General features: G+C 38.3%; 1 protein-coding gene across 1 annotated transcript in view; it reads right to left on the minus strand.

Annotated features, from left to right (window-relative positions):
* Positions 1-21,689, minus strand: part of CUL1 (cullin 1) — a 52,354-nt gene that overhangs the window by 23,165 nt on the left and 7,500 nt on the right. Inside the window, exons 2-4 of the mRNA XM_036406487.2 lie at positions 13,869-14,158; positions 1,335-1,509; positions 493-660 (exon numbers count right to left, since the gene is read on the minus strand). Coding sequence (XP_036262380.1) covers positions 493-660; positions 1,335-1,509; positions 13,869-14,008 — 483 coding nt within the window. The 5' untranslated portion in view covers positions 14,009-14,158. The remainder of the gene's footprint in view (positions 1-492; positions 661-1,334; positions 1,510-13,868; positions 14,159-21,689) is intronic.

Below are 21,689 nucleotides of genomic sequence, written 5' to 3' on the forward strand. Positions count from 1 at the left end.
GATCACATATCAATCTTTCAGAACTGCACCAAAATAACTTACACTACAAACCAAATGTTGTCTGAATCTTAGCAGCTTGGATGCTAAAAAATTTGTAGAAATGTATTGAAGTCAGAAAAAAAATATTATTTACTGCTTCATTTGGTGTTTGAAATGCTTGGCTGAATTTTAAGTGGGATGACAAGGCCATGCTGAGGCACACAGATAACACTAAGCAGCAAATTCAGACATTTTAAGCATTCAGACAACCCTCAATAGTCTACTGCTGAAGTCCCAACATATACAAGGCAGATTAAACATCTCACAGACTTAGGCCCTGGAATTTTTACAAATACACCGAGGTAGGAGTAGGGAAAGGAGGGAGAATGCCACTTTGCCCACTTCTACAGAATGTCTATGCACCTCCTACAAGATTCAAGGAGTGATCTATAGAATGATAATGCAAACACGGCAGATGGAATGGACAAATCACTCAGTTCAAAATCTACTTACTGAATAAATTTCATATATTCCTTTACGACCTTCATCGCACTCACGACGAACCCAATGTCGATTGAGGTAGGCACATATCCCATTCAATACTTTGCTTGAAAACCTATAATCTTCCCACTGTTGAGTGTAGAATTTCAGCACACTCTCATCCATCAAATCTTCACCATCCTGAAATTACAAGTTTGTCAGTACTGTTGCCTGCTTTTAAGGTACAACCAAGGCATATCAGGGTATGCAAACTGACTGTGTAATAAACCCACACCATGCAATGTACTTCCAGGAAACACACTGCTAATACATTTAGTTCTACATTAGTAAAGCACAAAGCCAGTATGAGATTTTGAAATTAAAAGGCTGGGAAAAAAATGCATAGCACAGATGAAGCTCCAGAAAACATCCCTGTCCCTCTGGATGCAAGACAACATCCAGCTCTATTAGTAGTTTATTTATTAAACTAAAATAAAGGCTACCATCGGGCATTTTCAACATGACAGGCATCCATTTTTTCAGCATTCCTAATATGCTGGTTAATTGCTTGGAAAGCCTAGCTATTCTTGCTCAAGTGCAGGACAGCTTAAGATGTCACGTAACATTACTTCTATAAAACACAGGAATGTTGTTTTGGCTTGAAGAGGAAAAGCAGCTCACAGGTGCAAACTTAGGGACTGATCTATGTCTGAGGTAAAGCCAACAAAACATTCTAATGGCTATGGAGACAAAAGCACCTTTTAAGATTATTCAGTTTACTTCCAGTGGCTGCATACACCTCTAGCCTTACAACTTTTCTTCTCAACCCAGTTTAGGTTACTACAAGTGCAGATCCATCTCATACCCCATCTTACCTTAAGGAGATTAGTCAAGTAGTTCTTCAGAAATTCTTTTAGCCGTTTGTACAATTCCAAGCCAACAAACTGAGCACCTCCAGGTGTCTGGCCCTTTTTCGATTTAGAAGGAGGTACTCCAGCTCCCCGTGCTTGATTAGATTGGTGTACACTGGTACAGTAGTTATAAACATGACTGACAGGAAAGTTAAGGAATACATTTGCCACCATAAGATTAAAAACACAATTAAAAAACAGTGCTAATTTCAATAAGCTATTATCTATACAACTGTGAATGACCTAAACATAATGCATTACAAGATGCACTAGCCTACATCAAATCAAATCACAGCTAAGAAAATTAAGTAACTTTCAGCAGAATTATCTGCAGAAAAATTGTGCCAGACTGAGAGCACTGCAACTACTGACCCCAACATTAAATTAATTTAACGCTTACTTAACAAGACCATCAAGAAAACAAAGCAGTGGAATTTGCTGATAAGATTATTTAAATGGAATTTATTTGATCTATTATACTGGCCTTCTATAAATACATAAGCTTTCATTTGAACTGAAAGAAATTTCAATACTAGCCTCAAGCAACATTCAGTAGTTGAAAACACAAGAGAATACTTCTGCATTCTTTCAAATACCAGTCTCTATAAAAGATTTGGCCACTTAAGATTGGCACACAGGAGGAACCTGGAAAGCAGTAATGGTGAGACACACACACATTTAAACGCACATCATAAGATGAGATTCACTATAACCCAATTTTAGGTTACAAATTAATCCCAAAATTTGAGTGCAAAATCACAGAGTCATAGAATTGCTTAGATCAGAAAAGACTTCTAAGATGAGTCCAGCCATTAATATAGCACCACCAAGTCCACCACTAAACCATCTCCCTAATCACCCTATCTAAGGGTCTTTGAAATACCTCCAGAGACTTTGATTCCACCACCTATCTGGGTACATCATTCCAATGCAGGACAACACAGTAAAGAAAGTTTTCCTAATCTACATCTCCTCTGATGCAACTTAGGGCCATTTCCTCTTGTCCTGTTGCTTATTACATGGGAGAAGGACATGACCCTCATCTTGCTACAGCCTCCTTGCAGGTAGTTGTAGAGAGCAGGGAGGTCCCCCCTGAGCCTCCTTTTCTCCAGGCTAAACACCCCCAGCTCCCTCAGCCTCTCCTCATCAGCCTTGTGCTCCAGATCCTTCCCCAGCTCTGTTGCCTTTTTCTGGACGCACTCAAGCCCCTCAATGTCTTTCCTGTTGTGAGAAGCCCAGAACTGGACACAGGATTCGAGGTGCTAAGTATAGCAGGATCATCACTGCCCTGGTGCTGCTGGCCACACTATTGCTGATACAGGCCAGGATGTCATTGGCCTTTTTGACCACCTGGGCACATGCTGGCTCATGTTCAGACAGCTGTTAGAGCAGCACCCCCAGGTCCTTTTCCACATGGCAGCTTTGCAGCCACTCTTCCCCCAACCTGCAGCACTGCCTGGGGTTGTTGTGGTTGAAGTGCAGGACCCAGAACTTGGCTTTGCTGAACCTCGTACCACGGGCCTCAGCTCACTGGTCCTGCCTCTTTGGACCCCCCTGCAGAGCAGATCCCCCACACACTCCAGCAGATCAGCACCCTCAGCCAACTCTGTGTGCTCTGCCAAACCACTGAGGGTGCACTTGATCCCCTTGTCTCAGGCACTGCTGAACAGAACTGGCTCCAGCCCTTGGAAAGAAGGTTTGTGACTGGCTGCCTGCTTGCTACCTTGCTGCATGCATTCATACAAATGCACTTGGTTGGGCTGTTGATCCCACCATCTCTTTTTTTGGCTAGAAGCCCTAATTCTTATGTGACCAGGCAATTCTGCGTTTTCTAACACAGGGACCCTTTTTTCTTTGCTGCCACATGGATCTCCATCACCTACCTTCCCTGAGATATCAGATTGAAGGACCTCACTAGCACACCATCCCCCAAACACTGGCATGCTGCCCCCTGGTTTTATCCCTTTTCCTTTTCAAATCTCTCTCTAGAAGACCTGGTAACTCTGGTATCTGCAAAGATATGTTTCCCTTTTTGAGACAGGTGTACCATGTCTGTCACCAGCAGGTCTGATGCCATATAAACCCAGCACTAGGTTGTTTAAAAAAAAAAAAAAATGCCACTGACACCAGGCTCAGACCCAAGTATTGATCTTTCAGCTCTTCCTGTTTATTCCTTCATCACTTCTTGGAACTGGAAAGAGAAAGGTGTGAAAACTACTTCAACTTCTGATCTCTTAACCAGTAATCCCAAGTCCCTGAAGTCTCTTGATTACCTTTAGAGTTCTTGTTGCAACTTCACTGCTGTCTAGCTGAAAAGTCTGAGAATTGTCCCAGGGTAGGAAGTCTGCTCTTTACACCTTTAAGCCTGGTATCAGAGATGCAGAAGATGACCCTAGCAAGTGGCAGCAATATTTTTTCCTCTTATACTACTACAGCCTGGCAGACTTGCTGTAACAGTAATGTAACATTTCAGGAACATATTCTGTTTTCTGATCTAAAAAACTCAAATATTCAGAATTCTTCCAAAGTAGTAAGTGGAAGTCACATTGCCCCAAACATTTCAAATAAGAAGGCATCCTTAAAGAAGCTGCATTCCACAAGCAAGAAAAATAAACTAGCTAGGTACCACCTAGATTGAACTCAATGAGAACTCAGATCTGACAATAATCACCCTAGTGACTCACACAAACAACAATCAGCCAAAAGGAATGAAGCTACTGAGTGCTCACTCTTCTACTGCCAGTCCATGCACAGGCTTTTAAGTCACATCCTCGTTAGAAAACATTGCATCAACCATTCAAGAATGTTTAACTTGGCTTTGTGTTTTCACAAAATCACTAGATTGGAAGAGACCTTCAAGATCCAGTCCTACCCATGCCCTAACACCTCAACTAAACCATGGCACTGAGGGCAACATCCAGTCTTTTTTAAACACATCCAGGGATGGTGACTCCACCACCTCCACCAGCAGACCATTCCAGAACTTTAACCTTCAACACAAGTGGACCCAGCTTTAACCACTAGAGAGGTTTCCTCCACAGCACACGATACACTAGGAAATTAATATATTGCAGAGACTTGACTTTTATCTTTCCCTTCACAAAGCCCAGCACAATAAAATGGCAAGACATCAGCAAAAATAAATACCAAGAAAAAATAAAAAAAAAAAAAAAAACCACAAATATATGATGCATTACAGTCATTATAAACAGATTTGCTTCTAAGTAGTAAAGCTCAAGAATTGTCTCCAAATATCCAGTTAACCTCCTTGTAATAATTTTATAAAACACTTTGTAGACAAAACATACCCTTAAACTGGGTTTAATGATCAGAGTATCCTGCATGCCACCAGGAACAAGGCTCAGGGTCTTCACATCAAACTGCATGGAAAGCATGCTCACAGTCTATATTTACATGCTTGTTTATAAAGTCATTGCATTCCGTGCAAAGAAGTAATGCTCTTCGCCTAAGATTAACCCTTTTTGAAAATACACAGTGTATGTTTATTTCTTATCTGTTACCTCATCCAGATGCCAAGTAAGTAAATTTCTCACAATGTCAACCAACAACATAAAGACTTCATTTGTATCGAATTGAAGCAACTAAACTTTTAATCAGCCTCTTATCAGCCACTAATTTCCTGGACATTAATGATTTCTTCCACCTCCTAATCATTTGTTTGGTCAAATTCCCTGGCACCGTTGCTACTTTTACTATCTACACTTTGATTTCAGAATTCTCTGTTCAAGTGAAGAACAAGACACAGCACAACCATTTTCCTCTAGATATGCAACTTACTTTCTTGCCACAAACAAGAAAAGCAGGTTAAGAAAAGCAGGTAACCTGTTACCCAACAGGGCTATTTTAAAATAGCTAATATATAAATTTATCTAAATTGTTTATGGAAAACCTCTCCATCATGATACTAGGAAATTAGGGCTGATTCATAAATACCCCCTTGACAGTCTTGCCTCCTTCCCCTCTCTTATCCCAAGTGGCTTTGAGCAAGCCTGAAAATAGGAAGACTGACCAGATAAAGGGTAATTCTTGCAGTTTTGAGAGTACTGCCTGACAAAAACATTTTATTCATGTCTACAAACAATCAAAACAGCCTTCAGAAAAATAAAAGGCCAAGTTCAGAAGACATAAGCCTTTTTCTTACCCCATATATTTTACTATTAAACCCAGGATTCATTGTAAAGTAAACACAGAGACTGAGACCTTTTGTCCATGTCTGACAGTAATCACCTCAGAGCTGCAACAAAAGTAATTCCAGTAATGCTCATCTTTACCTTTTATTCTGACTTGAGATTTGCTAGCCAAAGGGTCCAAGACAGCACTGTTGAAGTGCTCTAGTTTCATAGTTCCATACGATTCAAACTGAAGTTAGTTTGCAAGTGTAACTCTTTGACATATTCTACATAAAGCATGCTCTCTCACACTTTGTTTACAATCTGTCCCCCCATCTGCTGGAGCCAGCAACTGACAGAAAGACTGACATATTCAAAACAAAATCAGATTTGTGCTGCTTACAACAAAGTGTATGACAGTCCATCTGAGAATCACAAGGGGAATGCTATGAAAAGAATTCCTAGTTGCAGAAAGGAAAATAAATCCCTCAATGCATGGTATGCTGGAAGTTATATACATATGCAAACAGCTACCAGGAAACATTTTTGGGGGTGTTTGCACTATTCTGTATAGCAATTTGCATACCAAAACAAGCAGAGAAGTTAATTCATCGATAGAAAAGTCTGAACCAGAGCGAAGCTGTGCCGATCCCCAAGCTTCGGGCTGCTGAACTTCAGATTTGGCCCAGCAGACAAACCACTTACAGGAGGAAGAGATCAAGATCAATTTCCTCTAACCTCTACATCTTCCATACAGTGAAGGAGAAATTTAATTTACTTTTCTAAAATAAATTTGAGGTAGAAAACTGCAAGAAAGTTTAGAAAATGATTCAGCATTGTGCTGTTCAAGATGAAAAATCCTTTTCAGAATTCTCCTCCAAAAGTCTTCAAAACAAAATATAGCCAAAGACAAATTAATTTTACCACCTCTGCCACCAATATAATTTACACTACTTTTGACAGCCTTGGCTCAGTTTCTAAAGATAGGCAACAGGAAAACAGAAATCCCGTGCTGCCACACCCTAAAGGATTTAAGGACTTGTGCAAGATCACTTCCACTGGAGGAAAGGGTCCTAACACACAACCCAGCTGCAGAGCTTCCTTGCCACCTGGTTTCCAGCAGCATGGGGGTTCATGCAGGCCATCAGTCATGAGGACAGGGGAAGGAACCAACACTACAACCAGAGGCGGTCCCTGGCCCCACACCCTTTGGTAAGCAGATCTGAACTTCTGTGCCCACACTGGGGAAGCGAAACAGGCTCTTTCAGCAGCACTGCATACATTTTTTGAGCAAGTATACCAACAAAACACAAGCTTGAGCATGCCATGGTCAACTCTCATCTACCTTCTGCCCTTGAAAAGTACCAAAGTAATCCATACAGGTTTTTTCCTCCAGAAGCAACTGCAAACCAAAATTATGTAAGAAAAACTATCCCTTGTGTAATTCAACTCACAACAAGAAAGCACTCAGACTCTACAATGATGAGATTAAACCATTCAGTTTTGCTTAAGTCCTAAAGTTTTTAAAAGCAAACAGTCCTGCTGAGTTAATAAGTTATTCGCTTTTCCCCAACACAGCCAGGTCCCCAGAGTTCTTTCATTTTGCTATGAAAAATTAACATAACTGGAAGAAGTCTGTGTGAGGAACTGAAAGGGAATTAACAGAACACGGAAGAAAACTACAATGCAGAGATGCTCACAATAACACAAGCCAAACAACTGTCCAATCACAATTTCTCTCTCATTACTTCTAGTCTCTTTACTATAAAGATCAGTTTTAGGCATAAATTTGCTATTTCACAGACCTTAAGCAGTAATTAACTTCAGGTTCAGTAGCTGGCCTGCAGGACTAAATTGAGATTAATTCCACTTTTGTAAAAAATCTGTATTTTCCTAGATTACACCAAAGCCATGCAAGAACATCATACAGAGAATTACTGCAAACACTGACAGGAAAATTGCTAGGGAAGGATACAGAAGCTTTGTATTATTGTAGAACTACTTCTAATACAAACAACACAGCTTATTATATTTACTAAAGAACAGCTTTACATATTTTCTTCAAAATTAAAGCCAGTGAAGTCCTGGTGAAATCCAGAAGATTAGGCTGGATTACCCCAGGTAAGAGAACCTAAGAGAAGCGGACATGCCTACATGACTTTTAATGTTTTGTGAGTCAAACGGATGAAGGAATTTTGCATGAGTTTTTGAAACTATAAGGTTGTAAAAAACCAATCACTTTTCAGAACAAGTGCTTTGAACACTCATTTTAGCTTTGTGAGGAGCAGCAGTAAAACAAGCACCCCAGAAACCTTCATTCTTTTCAGGGAGGTATCAGCAAGAGATTTTATCTATGTTCAGCTCATCATCCAGTAAGTAAGGGTTACCCCCACAGAGCAATTCAGAGAAAGCAAACAAACAAAATTAAGAGCCTGTAGCCAACCCCACACATTCACCACTTGTGATTAAGTTTCAATTGATATATTTTGATACATTGATACATTTAAGTCTTTATATTTGATACAACTGCTCAGCTAAATCACTCCATTTTAGACAAACCATTTTAGTCAGGGAAGGACTGAGGCAAGACATTGAGAAGCTATTACAGCATCAGTCATGCAGCTGCTATGAAAATCCAAGCATAACTCAGCTCAAACAGGTTTCTACAAGTCTGAGATCAGAGACACTTTCAGCAAAAGCCATCTGAAGACTAATAGATAACTTCTTGTTTCTCTCTCTACAGCATAAACTCATGTGCATCACAGAGAAACACTGAGTTACAAGGAAAACACAAAATTTCAAAGCCAAATGCAAAAACAAAGTGTACAGACTTTACGCCAGGGAGCGTAAGACCTTCCATAACTGAGGCTGCTTTTAAATTTCTTTCTTTGCATTGACAGAGGTTGGTTCTGAACAGAATATTATTGGTTACTATAAAAAGCAAGTAGAACAGCAAGCCGTCATTGTGGAAGAGTGCATAAAGAAAGGGAATGATTGCACAAATATAAACATATTCTGCCCTTCTTTCAAACTGAAGATGCAATCTTTGTAAATACAAACAAATGCATACAATTATATGTACCTTTCCACACAAGAAAAGGTCTATTATGTACCCTTTGAACATGTCAACAAATAGATTATGCCTAGATCTTTAGATTTCTGCCTTCATGTTTCACACAAACACTAACTGGAACATGAGAAGTCCTATGAAATAGGATATTGAATATATGCAGGACTAATACTAGCAGACAGAAGAGGCTGCCTTGATGTATCCAAAGTGACCTTAGATGATTTGACATTGAAGTGAAAGGATAGCTTAGAGTGATTGAATCTTAAGAGAAAGTGGAACCGTGTCTGAGATGTAAATAAGAAGCGCATGCCCTAACACCTCAGTATCTTTTCTGCATAAAAAGAGCATAATAATCTGTGCAGAAAGAAAAAAACAAGAACATATCATGCTGCCTGGTAACAACAGATTCATGTGATTAGAAAATGAAATATTTTCACAGTTTTAATATGCATCTGCTGATCTAAAATCCTACTAAAATACAGAAATTCAACAAGGAAAAACGATTGCAATAGAAGCAACTACAAAAGATCTTGGGAAAGGATGTCAGGAAAAGGGCTTAATGGTTTTGCTCTTTTTTTTGGTCAATATACTACTGGTGCTGAATCTACTCACAGGGAGAAAAAAAAGTTAAATATATTTACACTTTCTATTTTATGAACAGACAGATTATCCTGAGTCATCTGGTATTTTTGAAGTGCAAGCACACTACACTTTATTTAATGTTCAACACAGTATCTTCCTATATCAGTTGCTAATATGTGAGGAAAAAAAAATCCCATTTTATAAAATGATTACAGTAACCTTTTCTGATATACAATTACTTACATTTGATCCAACAGTTATTCAGTAGCCACCATTTTGTTAAAATAAGTGAACAAAATTGAATCACAATAAGCAAGGATTTTTCATAAAATAATGAAATGTGACAGAACAGCATAGCCTTTACCTATCCTTGACAAACTTCAGGCAATTACTTTTAAAATATTTACAAATGATGGCTAATAATGGAATAATGTAAGAAACACATTTTTAAGATCAATTTATTGGTGTAAGACTTGAGCAAATTACTTAATAAATTCAGTCATTTTCTTCAAATTTTCACGTAAGACCTATATGATAATGATGCCGATCGACTACTCAAAGGTATTCTAGGAACCTGTTGAAATCAATAGTGTAATTTTTATGTATGTAACATTTGAATGCCTTGAAAGCCAATCTGAACACTGCAATCTGGACATTGCAACTCATATCTTAGTTAAACAACCACATCATACCTTCCACAGTATCATAAACTCTTCTTACCAATGACAACATTTTAAGATATCCTCACACAGATATAAGTCTCATCTGTAATAAATTAATAACAACTGGACTCTTTAAACTTATCTTATTTTTCTCAAATTTTCTTTAAATATTAAATTTGGACAAAAAGATTAATCTGTTCTGTATGGGCATAAATTAACTAGATTGTTTAAAAGAATCCCTAAAAATGCTTCTCAGGTTATGTTTTGTAAATCAGGGCAGTGAAAGCATGAATTTATGTCAAAATTTTGGCATTTCAAAGAGTCCACACGTACAAGAGAGAAGGCCCACCACTAAGCTTTCCATTCACCAATGCTATCTGAAAATTGTTGATGTGTGCTTCTAAAAAAAAGTAATATTTTAGCAAAGTTTCTCAGCTCTTTGTCTAAGTCACTGTGAAAAATTACACTAATTTGATACAGTGCAGCAAAGTTTTCTGACATTTTAGTACTTGGCCTGAGAATCTTCTTAAGATACATAAAACAAGAAAAGTCACAAACCCCTTTCATTCTCTCCATTCAGTTTCGATGCAAATGTCCAGCAAACCCCCATTCATTCTCTCATACCATGAGGTTTGAGGAAAATAAATTGCAGGCTCACTATACAATTAGTTTGAAAAATGGACATCACTTTCTGCCAAAAGAGAAGAAAATAGCACAAGATGTATGAATATTTTATCACTGCCAAATGGAGCTAGGAAGAGGTGGCTATAAAGACAAGTGGCCTATAGCAATATAAATAAGTTCAATAAGAATAATTCTAGTAAACCAAGTAATAAGTTTTCAACCAACAATTCAAAACAGAAACCCAAAACTTGCTATACAAAATACAGTTTTCTCTTGGACAGAGTAATTGAAGTTTCCTCCAAACAGACTAAATGCCGCCAGGAGATGTATACATATACCCCTAAACACTGACTTTAACAAGAGAGTCCTGTGGATCACAGCCTCCAAACTCATAATCACTAAATGGAAAACAGGGTGAACAGCCCTTCCCTCACAATATTAGTAGTGCTGTTAGGTCTATTGTCCCTAGAAATCTAGTTAATTTTATTGGCTATTTCTCTTTTTGGCATAAAGTCAATGTTTGACATGTAATTCTGAGCTAGCTTGTAATACTGTTGTCAGATGATGTTAATTACTGTTATAGGAACGACTAGGCTCTTCAGTGCTAGAAATTACATAATATCTGAGTAAGGAACAGAAAAACATCTAGATTTCATTTTCAAGAATCTCACATGTGGGGGGAAAAAATGAAACACCAAAACAACAAATCACACAAGAAGGAAATACTTGATCATCTGATCTCATAAAAAAAGGTACCTTGCAGTTAAAAGCACAGATAAATCTAAATTACAAGAAGTACAGATGAGGACCTTGGTAACCACCATTCAGAAACAAAATTTTTCGTTCACCTCTTCAATATTCAGATCTAAAAAACTCCTGGAATAATCATCATGTTTCTGCTCCCACTGAAATGAAGGGGAAAAAACCCACCTTAAGCACAGGCTCCAGCCTGTACTCAAGAGATGAATTTACTGTTTCACAAAGAGACCCTCTGAACAAAGAAAACAAGTGCAGGTGTGACAGAGGTCTGAAATGCTTGAATTGCATACCTATTCTAATTATTTTCCAGAGGGACTTGACCAAGGCACAACAATATCTTCCACATCTCCAATCAATTTTGATTGAAAATTGATAGCAGATATAGGACTGAATAGGATATAGGACAGATATAGGACTTGCTTATATGCATGGTTCCCCTCTTATAAATTAAAGAGATGAAATGAAATCCACGTCAGGAGCAATATCCTGGCAAAAAAAAAAAAAAGGGGTTGGATGGGGAAAGAGAAAGAGGACAAAAGAGGATGAGGAAAGACTAAACTATCAATTATCAAGACATTCTTGTAAGTACAGCTGATCTTCAGACCAATTACAGCTGCAACTGAAACTCAACTGCAGCTGTTCTGCTTTCCAAACTAAGCTGGTTGATAAGCAAAGTTTCCTGAAATAAACATCTACCCGACTACAAGACTTGCTGTACACAAAGACTGGGCAAATATGTCACAGTTACTGCTTTGAAAGGGGTGTAATCTTTTAAGCACAACTTTTGAACACATGTACTTGGTATAGAATGCAAAATGCATTGCTATCTTCACAGGAGATTAAATACTCAGCTTAACCAGTATCAAATATTCTGGGTTATCGAACTATTATGTCCAAAAGCTTGGACAAAAAAATCCAAGTTGACCACCAAAATTACCCCCTAAATTAATTCACTTAAGAAATTAACATAAACAGTCCTTATTTTCACACCAACAACTCCTAGAGAGCAAGATCTAATCTAATATCTAATAGAGAGCATATCCCTTTTACAGCTTCATTCTGAGCATCTTTGAGAACATCAGGAGAGGAAAAAAGCCCATGTTTAACCATTACCATTATAATCAGTACTTAGTCTTCAGCTGCCCTGCTTAACAGAGCTCCTGAACAAGAATATATTAAAGGCACTCAGAAGAAAAAACTCTCAGAGCTTCTACTGCATGTCAAATTTCTATCAGACATTCAACTTTTACAGAGTTATTTCACTGAGTCAAAACCAACGTTGAACCTAGTGCTGGCAAGAAATCACTAACTTTAAATCTTAGGAAAAGTACTGACCCTATACAGATGTTATTTCATCTTCCCATTGCTATTAAAGAAGTACCCTAGAAACACTCAGCAGGCTGCTCAGGGCTTCTCCCACCACAGCCTGGAGCATGGATTCTGCAGGCACGGATAGAAAAGATTGCATGCTGATGCTAAGATTACATGTACAGAGAAACTTTTCTACCTCCTTAGAAAGTCCAGGGAACTACAGAATTGACTGGTTTATAGCCTTCAAGCTCCTCTTTCTTTTATAAAAGCTCTGTCCTTTCAAAAAAATTATTACAGACTAAAATTTTACATGCTGCAATTCCAAATCAGTGCCAGCAACAGCTACAGACATTAGTTCAGAATAATAACTTCATTAAAAAAACTCAACTCTAAATACTGATAGAGAAAAGTAGCAGAACTACTTAATGATACGGAATGTATATTATCATTTCTATCCTATGTACAGCAAAGTGTGTAGACCAGCACCTTTTTAAGCAGTGCTGACTTTACTGAGCAATACAAGCTTACAAGAGTCAAGGCAGAACAAAAGGTGCAAAACAAAGGTCATGGAATCCATTTACATGGCACCTTATAGGCAAAATAAAGAAGAATTTCCTTTCTAAATGAAGTCCTAAAGTCAAACACCTAAGCTGTAATACAACAAGAGACATATTTCTCCTACATATTGGTTTGAAAAAATCCTTATACACTACCTGATAGAAACAAGTTTCCTACAATCTTCCAAACAGTACCTCAGTGCATTTGAACAAGGAGGTTAACCCCCTTCCAGCATCTTATAATAACACCCAGAATGTATTTTCCAGAGATGCTGGAAAATAACTCTCCGATGCAAGCTAGGAATTAAAGCAAAATCCACTGGAGACATTCTCACTCCAGCTGCAAAATTACACAATCAAGTCAAGAGTAAAGTATTACATAGAGAATGACAACTGAAAAATTTCCAGGTAACTGGACATGATTATCAGTAACACCTGAAGCATAATGCCAGAGACTAACAGAAAAAAGAAAAGGAATTTCTGTTTTCTTTGTGCGCATTGTGGACTCAAACTTCAACCTAATAATAAAATCTCTTTAAACGTGTGCTGTATTAAAGATAACAGTAATCAAACCTGAAATACAGAGGTAGCCTTAATAATTATGGAAGCCAGTTTTCCAGATAACAAAATGTTCCTGCTATTTGCCAGTAATAAATAGAAAAGGCCAATCTTCAAACAAAACCATGCATTCTTAAAAGCCATTAAGTGAAATAGTTATGGACCAATTTTCTGTCTAAAAAAGTAAAAAGCTATCTGTAATCTACCAGCAGTGAGAACACTAGCTATCATAGGCACTAGGATACGTGTAGAGTTCCATGTATCTGGATTTTGCCATACTTTGTCTGGTGTAAACCTGTTGAATTCCAGCTCTTAGGTCATCCCATATCTGGTCAAGACCAATCTGTTTAAGTCCATGCGGGTTCTGACTCCTATTCGATGACATTTTGTATTTCCTGTAGAGTCTTCCAGTGCAGCAGCCTGAGCTTTTGTTATTCCTCCATCAGAGTCACAAGTCAAGTAACATTCTAAACTCAGTTGCAGCACCTCAGCAAGATATTCTTTATACACAAAAAATGTTTCCCAGGAGGATAACCTGCAATAGGAAAAGAAAATATACACGTTATACGACAGTCTAAATTTATCCACACTAAAGACACAAAATTTATTATTTCATTGAAATACTGTCATTTACACAGATCAGCTAATCCATCTTAAGATGTGAAATACCAAAACTAAGAAACATAATTTAGCAATTCACCACAAAATGAGACAGTTAGTACCCAGAGTTATCCAAAGGCTGTAGGTACTTAGATCAGTGCAGCTGACAACAGAACTCTAATACTAACAACAAAACATAACAGCAAAAAGTTTTCGAAGCAGCAGACACTATTTACCAGCAAGTGTAAATAGTTCCTCCCCATTCAACAGTAAAACTCCAGTACTTCTGAGCAACTCTGGGTTCTGTGGTAGCTCATTGTTTAACAAACAGCCTTATGGGTATCGAAGATTAACCAGAAGATACTACAAACAAATTTTTCTTCAGTTATCAATAGCTCTTCCAAACTTGTACTATTACAGGCAACCTGAAAGGCCAAGGCATTTTGGTAGCAGAGAATTTTTCTACCTAGCAAGCATATGCTTACATTTATTTCTTTGCTATGTAGAAGAACACCACTTCCTTCAATGTCATTTTACCAGCAAGAGAACATACAGTCAATAATGGTGGGAAGAAAGAACTATTAATAGGAGTACACAGAATAAATATTGAATAAATTGTGAATGAAACAAACAGAAAGTAAGAAAATGCACTACTCCCATGAGTTTTAAGTGCACAAATTTTGGGACATAGTGAAAAGACAGCTACCGATTCATTGGCCTCATGATATTTTGGTGAAGGAACACATTCACCTGGAAAGGTCCACTGAAAACTTCAAGCAGAGATGATCCATTTTTACACAAGTCCATAAAAATACATTTGCAATTTTAACATGTCTTATCCTCCAAGCAACAAATTAAGAACATAACAGAAAATGACAATGTAAAAAATTAGCCCACAAACAAGAGAGTTGTACTAAGGACCAACCTAATCTTACTGGAGTCTGCCCATTCATATGGGAGCCTATAAGAAAGATGGAGAAAGACTTTTTACTAGTAACTATAGTTACAGGAGAAGGGTCAATGGTTTTAAATAAAAAGAGGGTAGATTCAGAGTGGATATAAGGAAGAAATTCTTTACTGTGAGGGTTGTGGTGAGACACTGGAACAAGCTGCCCAGTAAAGTTGTGGATGCCTGATGTTTAAGGCCATGTTGAAAGGAGCTTTGAGCAACCTGATCTAATGGATGGTGTCTCTGGCCAAGACAAGGAAAATAGACTAGATGATTCCTTCCAGCCCAAACCACTCAGTCATTCTGCACCCTAGAGTTCACTGACTGGAATACTCAAACCACAGTGAAACATGGCTTTCCATTTTTCTACAGACAATATAGCCTTATGATAAATCTGTCATCCAAGGTTCATGTGAACCCTTCCATAATTTCAAGAATAGTATAGGCTGAGATCAAATAAATCCTATTATTTGTTCTTGGTCTCTGAGCAGCAGAAAATAAAGTATATTATTTCAGGACCTATAGTTAAGTCATAGGTGCTTTGTCACAGCCACTTCTAGGCTATTCCATGTTCCACTCCAGGCTTTGCAGAGTTTTGAAAATTAAGTATTCTGTTATACCCTCCCTGACTTCCACCCAGTTATCTGAAGTTCTCTTCTGCCTTTTCTCTTGAACCCTAAAAAGACCAGCTGAGATAGAGACATTTTTTCCAGTGAGTGACTATCTTACTACAGTAACACAGAAATCCTCACAGTCCTTTGCTTTCCCATTACTCATACACACTTAAATCTCCAACTCTAAGCAAAAACACCAAGAAGTATTTTTATTGTGTGTCTCAGCAACAAGTACTGTCTCATTTTAATCTGACATACAACTGATTATATGGCTAGTATTATTTTTTACGGGGGAAACAGTTACTCAGAGAATTAGGTGGAAAAGCAAGAATTCAATCAATATACATCTTAGAAAACACATACCTAAATTTCAACCCTGCCATTTTTGTTTCTCTAATCACAGCAAGCTAGTTATTAAAGACACATGACAATCATGCATCATAATGCTGAAGTGTAATCTAGATCATACCTTGCTTGTATTTAACTTCTTTAATTTCTGGAAACTGAACCTGCTGCAGTACTACTGACGATGGACTTTCAGGACTGAGCAACAAAAGCCAGGAAGAACAAAGGTCCATGAGTGGCCATTCACCTCCACTGAGGGAAATATTCTGTGCATGTTACACGCCCACAGTCTTGGACTGTGATCCTAAGTCAGCATTGCAATAAAAGCAAGAAAATTAATTCCATGTCTACAATCCAGGAGAGCAGAAACACTTTTATTTCTTAGAAATGGTACTAAAGAAGACATAGTACTGAATCTGCAACCCCATAAAAACAGCAGTATGTATAAGAATTAACTGTCACTTGCTTATTAATCTGCCAATAGCAAACAGCCTGAGCTTAGAGTGCATTTGTGTAAAACACATTTTGGTGTACCTAACACAAAATAATTAATTGCTGTATAAGAGCTTCTAACAAAAGGCCAACCCCTTGCTAGCTAGCAGAAAGCATAACCAGCAGATGTTGAGTTTCCCCTTCTATGATGATGGAAATATTTAACTCTCCTCTCTAACTAAATATCTCCTAGTTTTTATGTACCCTGGTGCATCTATAAATACTACCTATTCCCAGAATCTTTTCAACTCAAGGTGTTCCTCATTCACCCTCCCTTTCCCCTAAAGGAAACCTCTGTATTCAAGTCAGGATGTAGCTATTAAAAATGCTATGAAAAAGAACTTAATTTTGGGGTTTTTCAACATGCAGTCCACTATATAAAAATATTATTTATAAGTCATAATTCCACTGCAATTGACACTACCTCACTATCCTCTGGTTGGCATTCAATTTGAATTTTGCAATTAAACACATGAATACAGAATGACAGTACCATCTTGCTAACTTCCTAGACTTAACGTACTTCTTCCAGTTAATTACTACTTAATATTAATTGGAAAATAGAGGAATAGATGAATAATTCTATAAGCCACTATCAATTTCTTCCAGATTTATTTATCTGCAGAAAAACAGAAAGGTAATTATTAATATATTACTTTAACAAGAAGAGAATTTCAATATGTAACAATACTTTACTACAAAAGTATATTTACGAAAAGAACTACTCGTACTTAGTGGTTAAACTAAATTATGGAATAAATTTATAGAAAGAGCAGAGGTAACACAAGGCTTTGTTACTTGGCACATTTGTTATTATACACAAACATATGATATTCTGTTTCATGTGAAAAGTGCAATTATTTGATTCACACATAAAAACCCTTTCCTAGGCCAACAATTCTTGAAGGTCAAATCGAGTCTGCAGCAGTTACACTGCATCTCTTCACCCAACATCCCCACTGCTAAAAAGAGGGAGAAAGAGTTCCTAAGGCAGATTTCTCAGTGCCCAGACTGTGCACAACTGCCTGAATTAAAACCTCACCATTAAGTCATGACCTTTCAATCAGTGAGGTCTCTCCCTTGCAAAGTGCTCTTGGCAGGACTGTGCACAAGCTGGTCTTGAACTTCTCCCCCTAACAGATCAGACTTGCTGCTGACCTGCTTCAAGGATAAAATCAGCTGCCTGACTTGCAACATCCACTCTGCAGCTTTGGACCAGAGAACCCAAACTTCATTATAGCTTCAAGAGCAGCTATATTTGCATGAGAAATATCACCCCTGCAGTTTCCGGACAATATATGCACAATTTGATGCAGCAGGATGATAGTGTTCAATGCCAGCCAATCTTTCAACCCTCACTCAAGTACTGCAATTAAAACAGTCTAAACAAAAGGAGGTTACACGTTTGCCAAAACTTTAAAATAGCCTTGAAGGACTTAAACATTACTCCCTCTATTTCATTACTTAGGGACACCCATCATGATAGATAAACATGATATGCGAAGAAACACATTGCATTACAAAATACTGGGCTTGTTTTTATTGATAATCTAATAATAGTCTTTTTTAGATATCCCACCTCTTTGGAAAATAATGTGCAGGCTGGAAGAGGCCTTCAGGAAAATGTGAAAGTTAACCCATCTTTTAAACGTAAAATACGTCCCATCTAAAAAACGTAATGGATCCCACCGGCTTTTCAGCATCCCAAGCCATCTGCTGGAGTAAATATCTGATTTTTACATCCCAACACAACACAACTTTCAGCTCTACAGCCCCAAGGCCTGTGCATCACCTGTTGTTCTCCCACAACCCCTTATTTCTAAATTACATACTTCAAGATAGTTTACTTCAGTAATTATAGATAGAATATGAACTCGTCAGCTTCTTGCACAGTAAGAACTCAGAGGTTCAGAGCAAGGTTTCCCAGCTGATGCAAGAGCCCAGATAACACTGTTTTAAAGATGCAATAAAGTGGCACAAGCTCTAGACTTATTTTATCTCCTGTCTAACTTCAAATATGAGGAAAATTTCTTGTGATGTCTAACAGCATGAGTTTAAGTGACCGGAGTTAATCACACTACACCCAAACCCATTTGGGAAGAGAAGCAAGTTTCACTAATAAGCTATGGTGGAACGAATGTCACTAAAAATAAGTTCAAAAACCTTTAGCATTATGAAGTTTCTAAAGTATCTTGACTTCAGCTGATGTGTTAGCATTATGAGCCCTACACTGTAACATTGCTTAGCTGAGCCATGGTCCTCACATATAGCACTCACATTTCTGTCCAGAATTATTTTAGGCCACTAAATATAAAGGCTATGAGCTAGGTAGACCATTTATGCACTTCACATGACACAATTCTTAAAGCAAGACTAGGAACAAGCATAATGTCCTTGGCACTTCACATGCTACAAATGTGTAATTAATCAACATCTGGAGAATTTGCCTATAGCAGACATTTTCACTGTGCCCCAGCAAAATGACACAACTATTGCAAAAAATGGTTATTCTAGAAATCAATACCAGAAGAGAAATACTAGAATTTTTTCTCCCTTTTCAACAAAGATATTTAAGAGACAAATGACAAAAATTACAATGTTCAGTTCCTCTGTATTATTACGAAACACTGAGCTACATGTAGTGTGAAAAGCTTTAGGTCATCTCATTTTCAAGGAAGTTAAATTCAGTTCATTATGAGAAAAAACAGAGATGTATGCATGCACTCATCCCTTCCAAAAGTTGTCTTTGGGTGGTAAAAAATTCCGTACAGCATTAAAAAAAAAAAGCAGCAGCAAGTGTGTGTAATTTGGCAGTAATTTAAGAACAAGTTGTGTAAATTTGGTGTAAATTTTGAGGGGTTAATACTGTACCTCCCTAACGATGACTTCATTTTGGGCTCCAATGTTCTCCCCACGCCCGCTCCTCTGTGTTTTATAGCTCTGATCAATGATATCTAAAGCACTGTAATTAATACACTCCTACATTACTTCATGTGCCAACGATACAGTTGCCAGCTGAACAAATAAAGCCTGGACTGCTCTTCACAGCTAGAAAAACTCTAAAATTCAATTTTATGTTCAAATTCAAACACAATATATGTAAGTAACTTGGAATTGCAGTTTTCATGCTTTTCTTATTTACTTAAATTATCCATTGCTGTCTTCACTAAAAGCCTTTCTAACTCATGTGGTTGGTTTATCTGTATGCCTGAATACAAGGATTTTTCTAAAATATTAACTATTCATCAGAATAAGACCAAGAAACTTGGAGTGTGTCACTTTTTCTCTTTGCCTATTCTTTTACCAGCTCTTTAACATTCTTTATTTCTTCCTCACAGCTTTACCTTTGTCTTCCTCGAACAAACAATTCCAGCAGCTTTTGACAGGTATCTCCCTACAATAATGCCACAGCTAATACAAAAAACCCAAACAACCCACGCCATACTCTAACATATACATGCTGCCTCATGAACAAAGAGTAGACAACTCCAGCCAAAGTAAACTCTGGTCAATATTTAGAATCCCACAAACAACAGGTTTTATGGTTGTTTTACTGCATCAACATCAATTTGGAAAACAGTGCAAGGGACGACACCCTTAAGTACTACATAGGTAAAACACTTCAGGTTTTGGTTGGCCATCTTCAGAGAGAGTTCACTTTGCTGTTGATGAAATAATCCTTATGTAGAAAGTTTGCAGATTGCTCCGAAACCGAATGTCCTTTCTAACCTAAGGTCTTGCATATTCCTGTGTCAAAAACAGGACAGAGACCCTACAGTATTTTTTAACTGAACCTGCAGTTAATGTGCTTCACAGCTTCTTCAAACACTCAGTTTTACATCTTGGAAAAAGGAATGCTGCAGATTAGAAAAAGTACAAAAAGAATCAAGTCAAGATATGGGTGCACTGAAGAGAAGGGAGAAAGTTTTACAGAAGTGTAGTGGGTTTGTGTAGCAGGTTTTGGCAGTGGCAGGGGAGGCTACAGGGGTGACTTCTGTAAGAAGCTGGCTGTAGCTCCCCACAAGTCCAAGAGAGCCAATGCCAGCCGGCTCCAGGATGGATCTACCATTGGCCAAGGCTGTGCCAACCAGAGATGGCAGTAACATCTCTGTGAGTACATATTGAGAAGGAAAATAAATTATTGCACAGATGTAATTGCACTCAGAGAAGACAGGAATGAGAATATGTGAGAGAAACCGTGCAGACACCAAGGTCAATGGAGGATGAGGCACCAGAGCAGAGGTTGCCCTGCAGCCTGTGAAGACCATGGTGAAACAGCCCTGGCCATGCAGCCCATGGAGGAACACAGGGATGCAGAGACGCACTCACAGACCACAGGGGTGCAAATTTCCACCTGCAGCCCATGGAGGAGACCCATGTCAGAGCAGGTGGATGCCTGAAAGGAGGCTGTGAGCTCATGGGTATCCCATGCTGGAGCAGGTTTCCTAGCAGGACTTATGACCCTGTGAGGGTATCCCATGCTGGAGCAGGCTGTGCCTGAAGGACTGCACCCTGTGGAAAGAGACCCACATCAAAGAAGATCTGCAGCCCATGGGAAGGCCTGATGCAAGATAAGTTTATGGAGAACTGTCCCCCATGGGAAGATCCCATGTCACAGCAGGAGAAGGACTCTTCTCCCTGAGCGGTGGCAGAAACAGCCTGTGGTAAACTCACCGTATCTCAGCCCCTGCCTCCCTGCGCTGCTGGTGGGGAGGAGGTAGAGCCAAGAAGGACAGAGAGATGGGGGGGAAGGTCTTTTAAAAATTTGTTTTACTTTTCATTAACTTGCTCTGATTTTGATTAATAATAAATTCAATTGATTTGCCCAAGACCAGTCTGTTTTGCCCATGGTAGTAATCAATGAGAGATCTGTCTCTCCTGTCCTTATCTCAACCCATGAGCCTTTCACTGTATTTTTCCTCCTCTGTCTACTTGAGGGGAGTGATGGAGGGGCTTTGGTGGATACCTGGCGAGCAACCAGGGTCAAACAACCACAATAAGATAAAGAGCCTTGAATATTCCCACTTTTCCTCTGGCTTTAATCATATATATGATACAACCTACAT

The sequence above is a fragment of the Molothrus ater genome, chromosome 1 (assembly GCF_012460135.2).
Source record: "Molothrus ater isolate BHLD 08-10-18 breed brown headed cowbird chromosome 1, BPBGC_Mater_1.1, whole genome shotgun sequence".
NCBI classification, from domain to species: Eukaryota; Metazoa; Chordata; class Aves; order Passeriformes; family Icteridae; genus Molothrus; species Molothrus ater.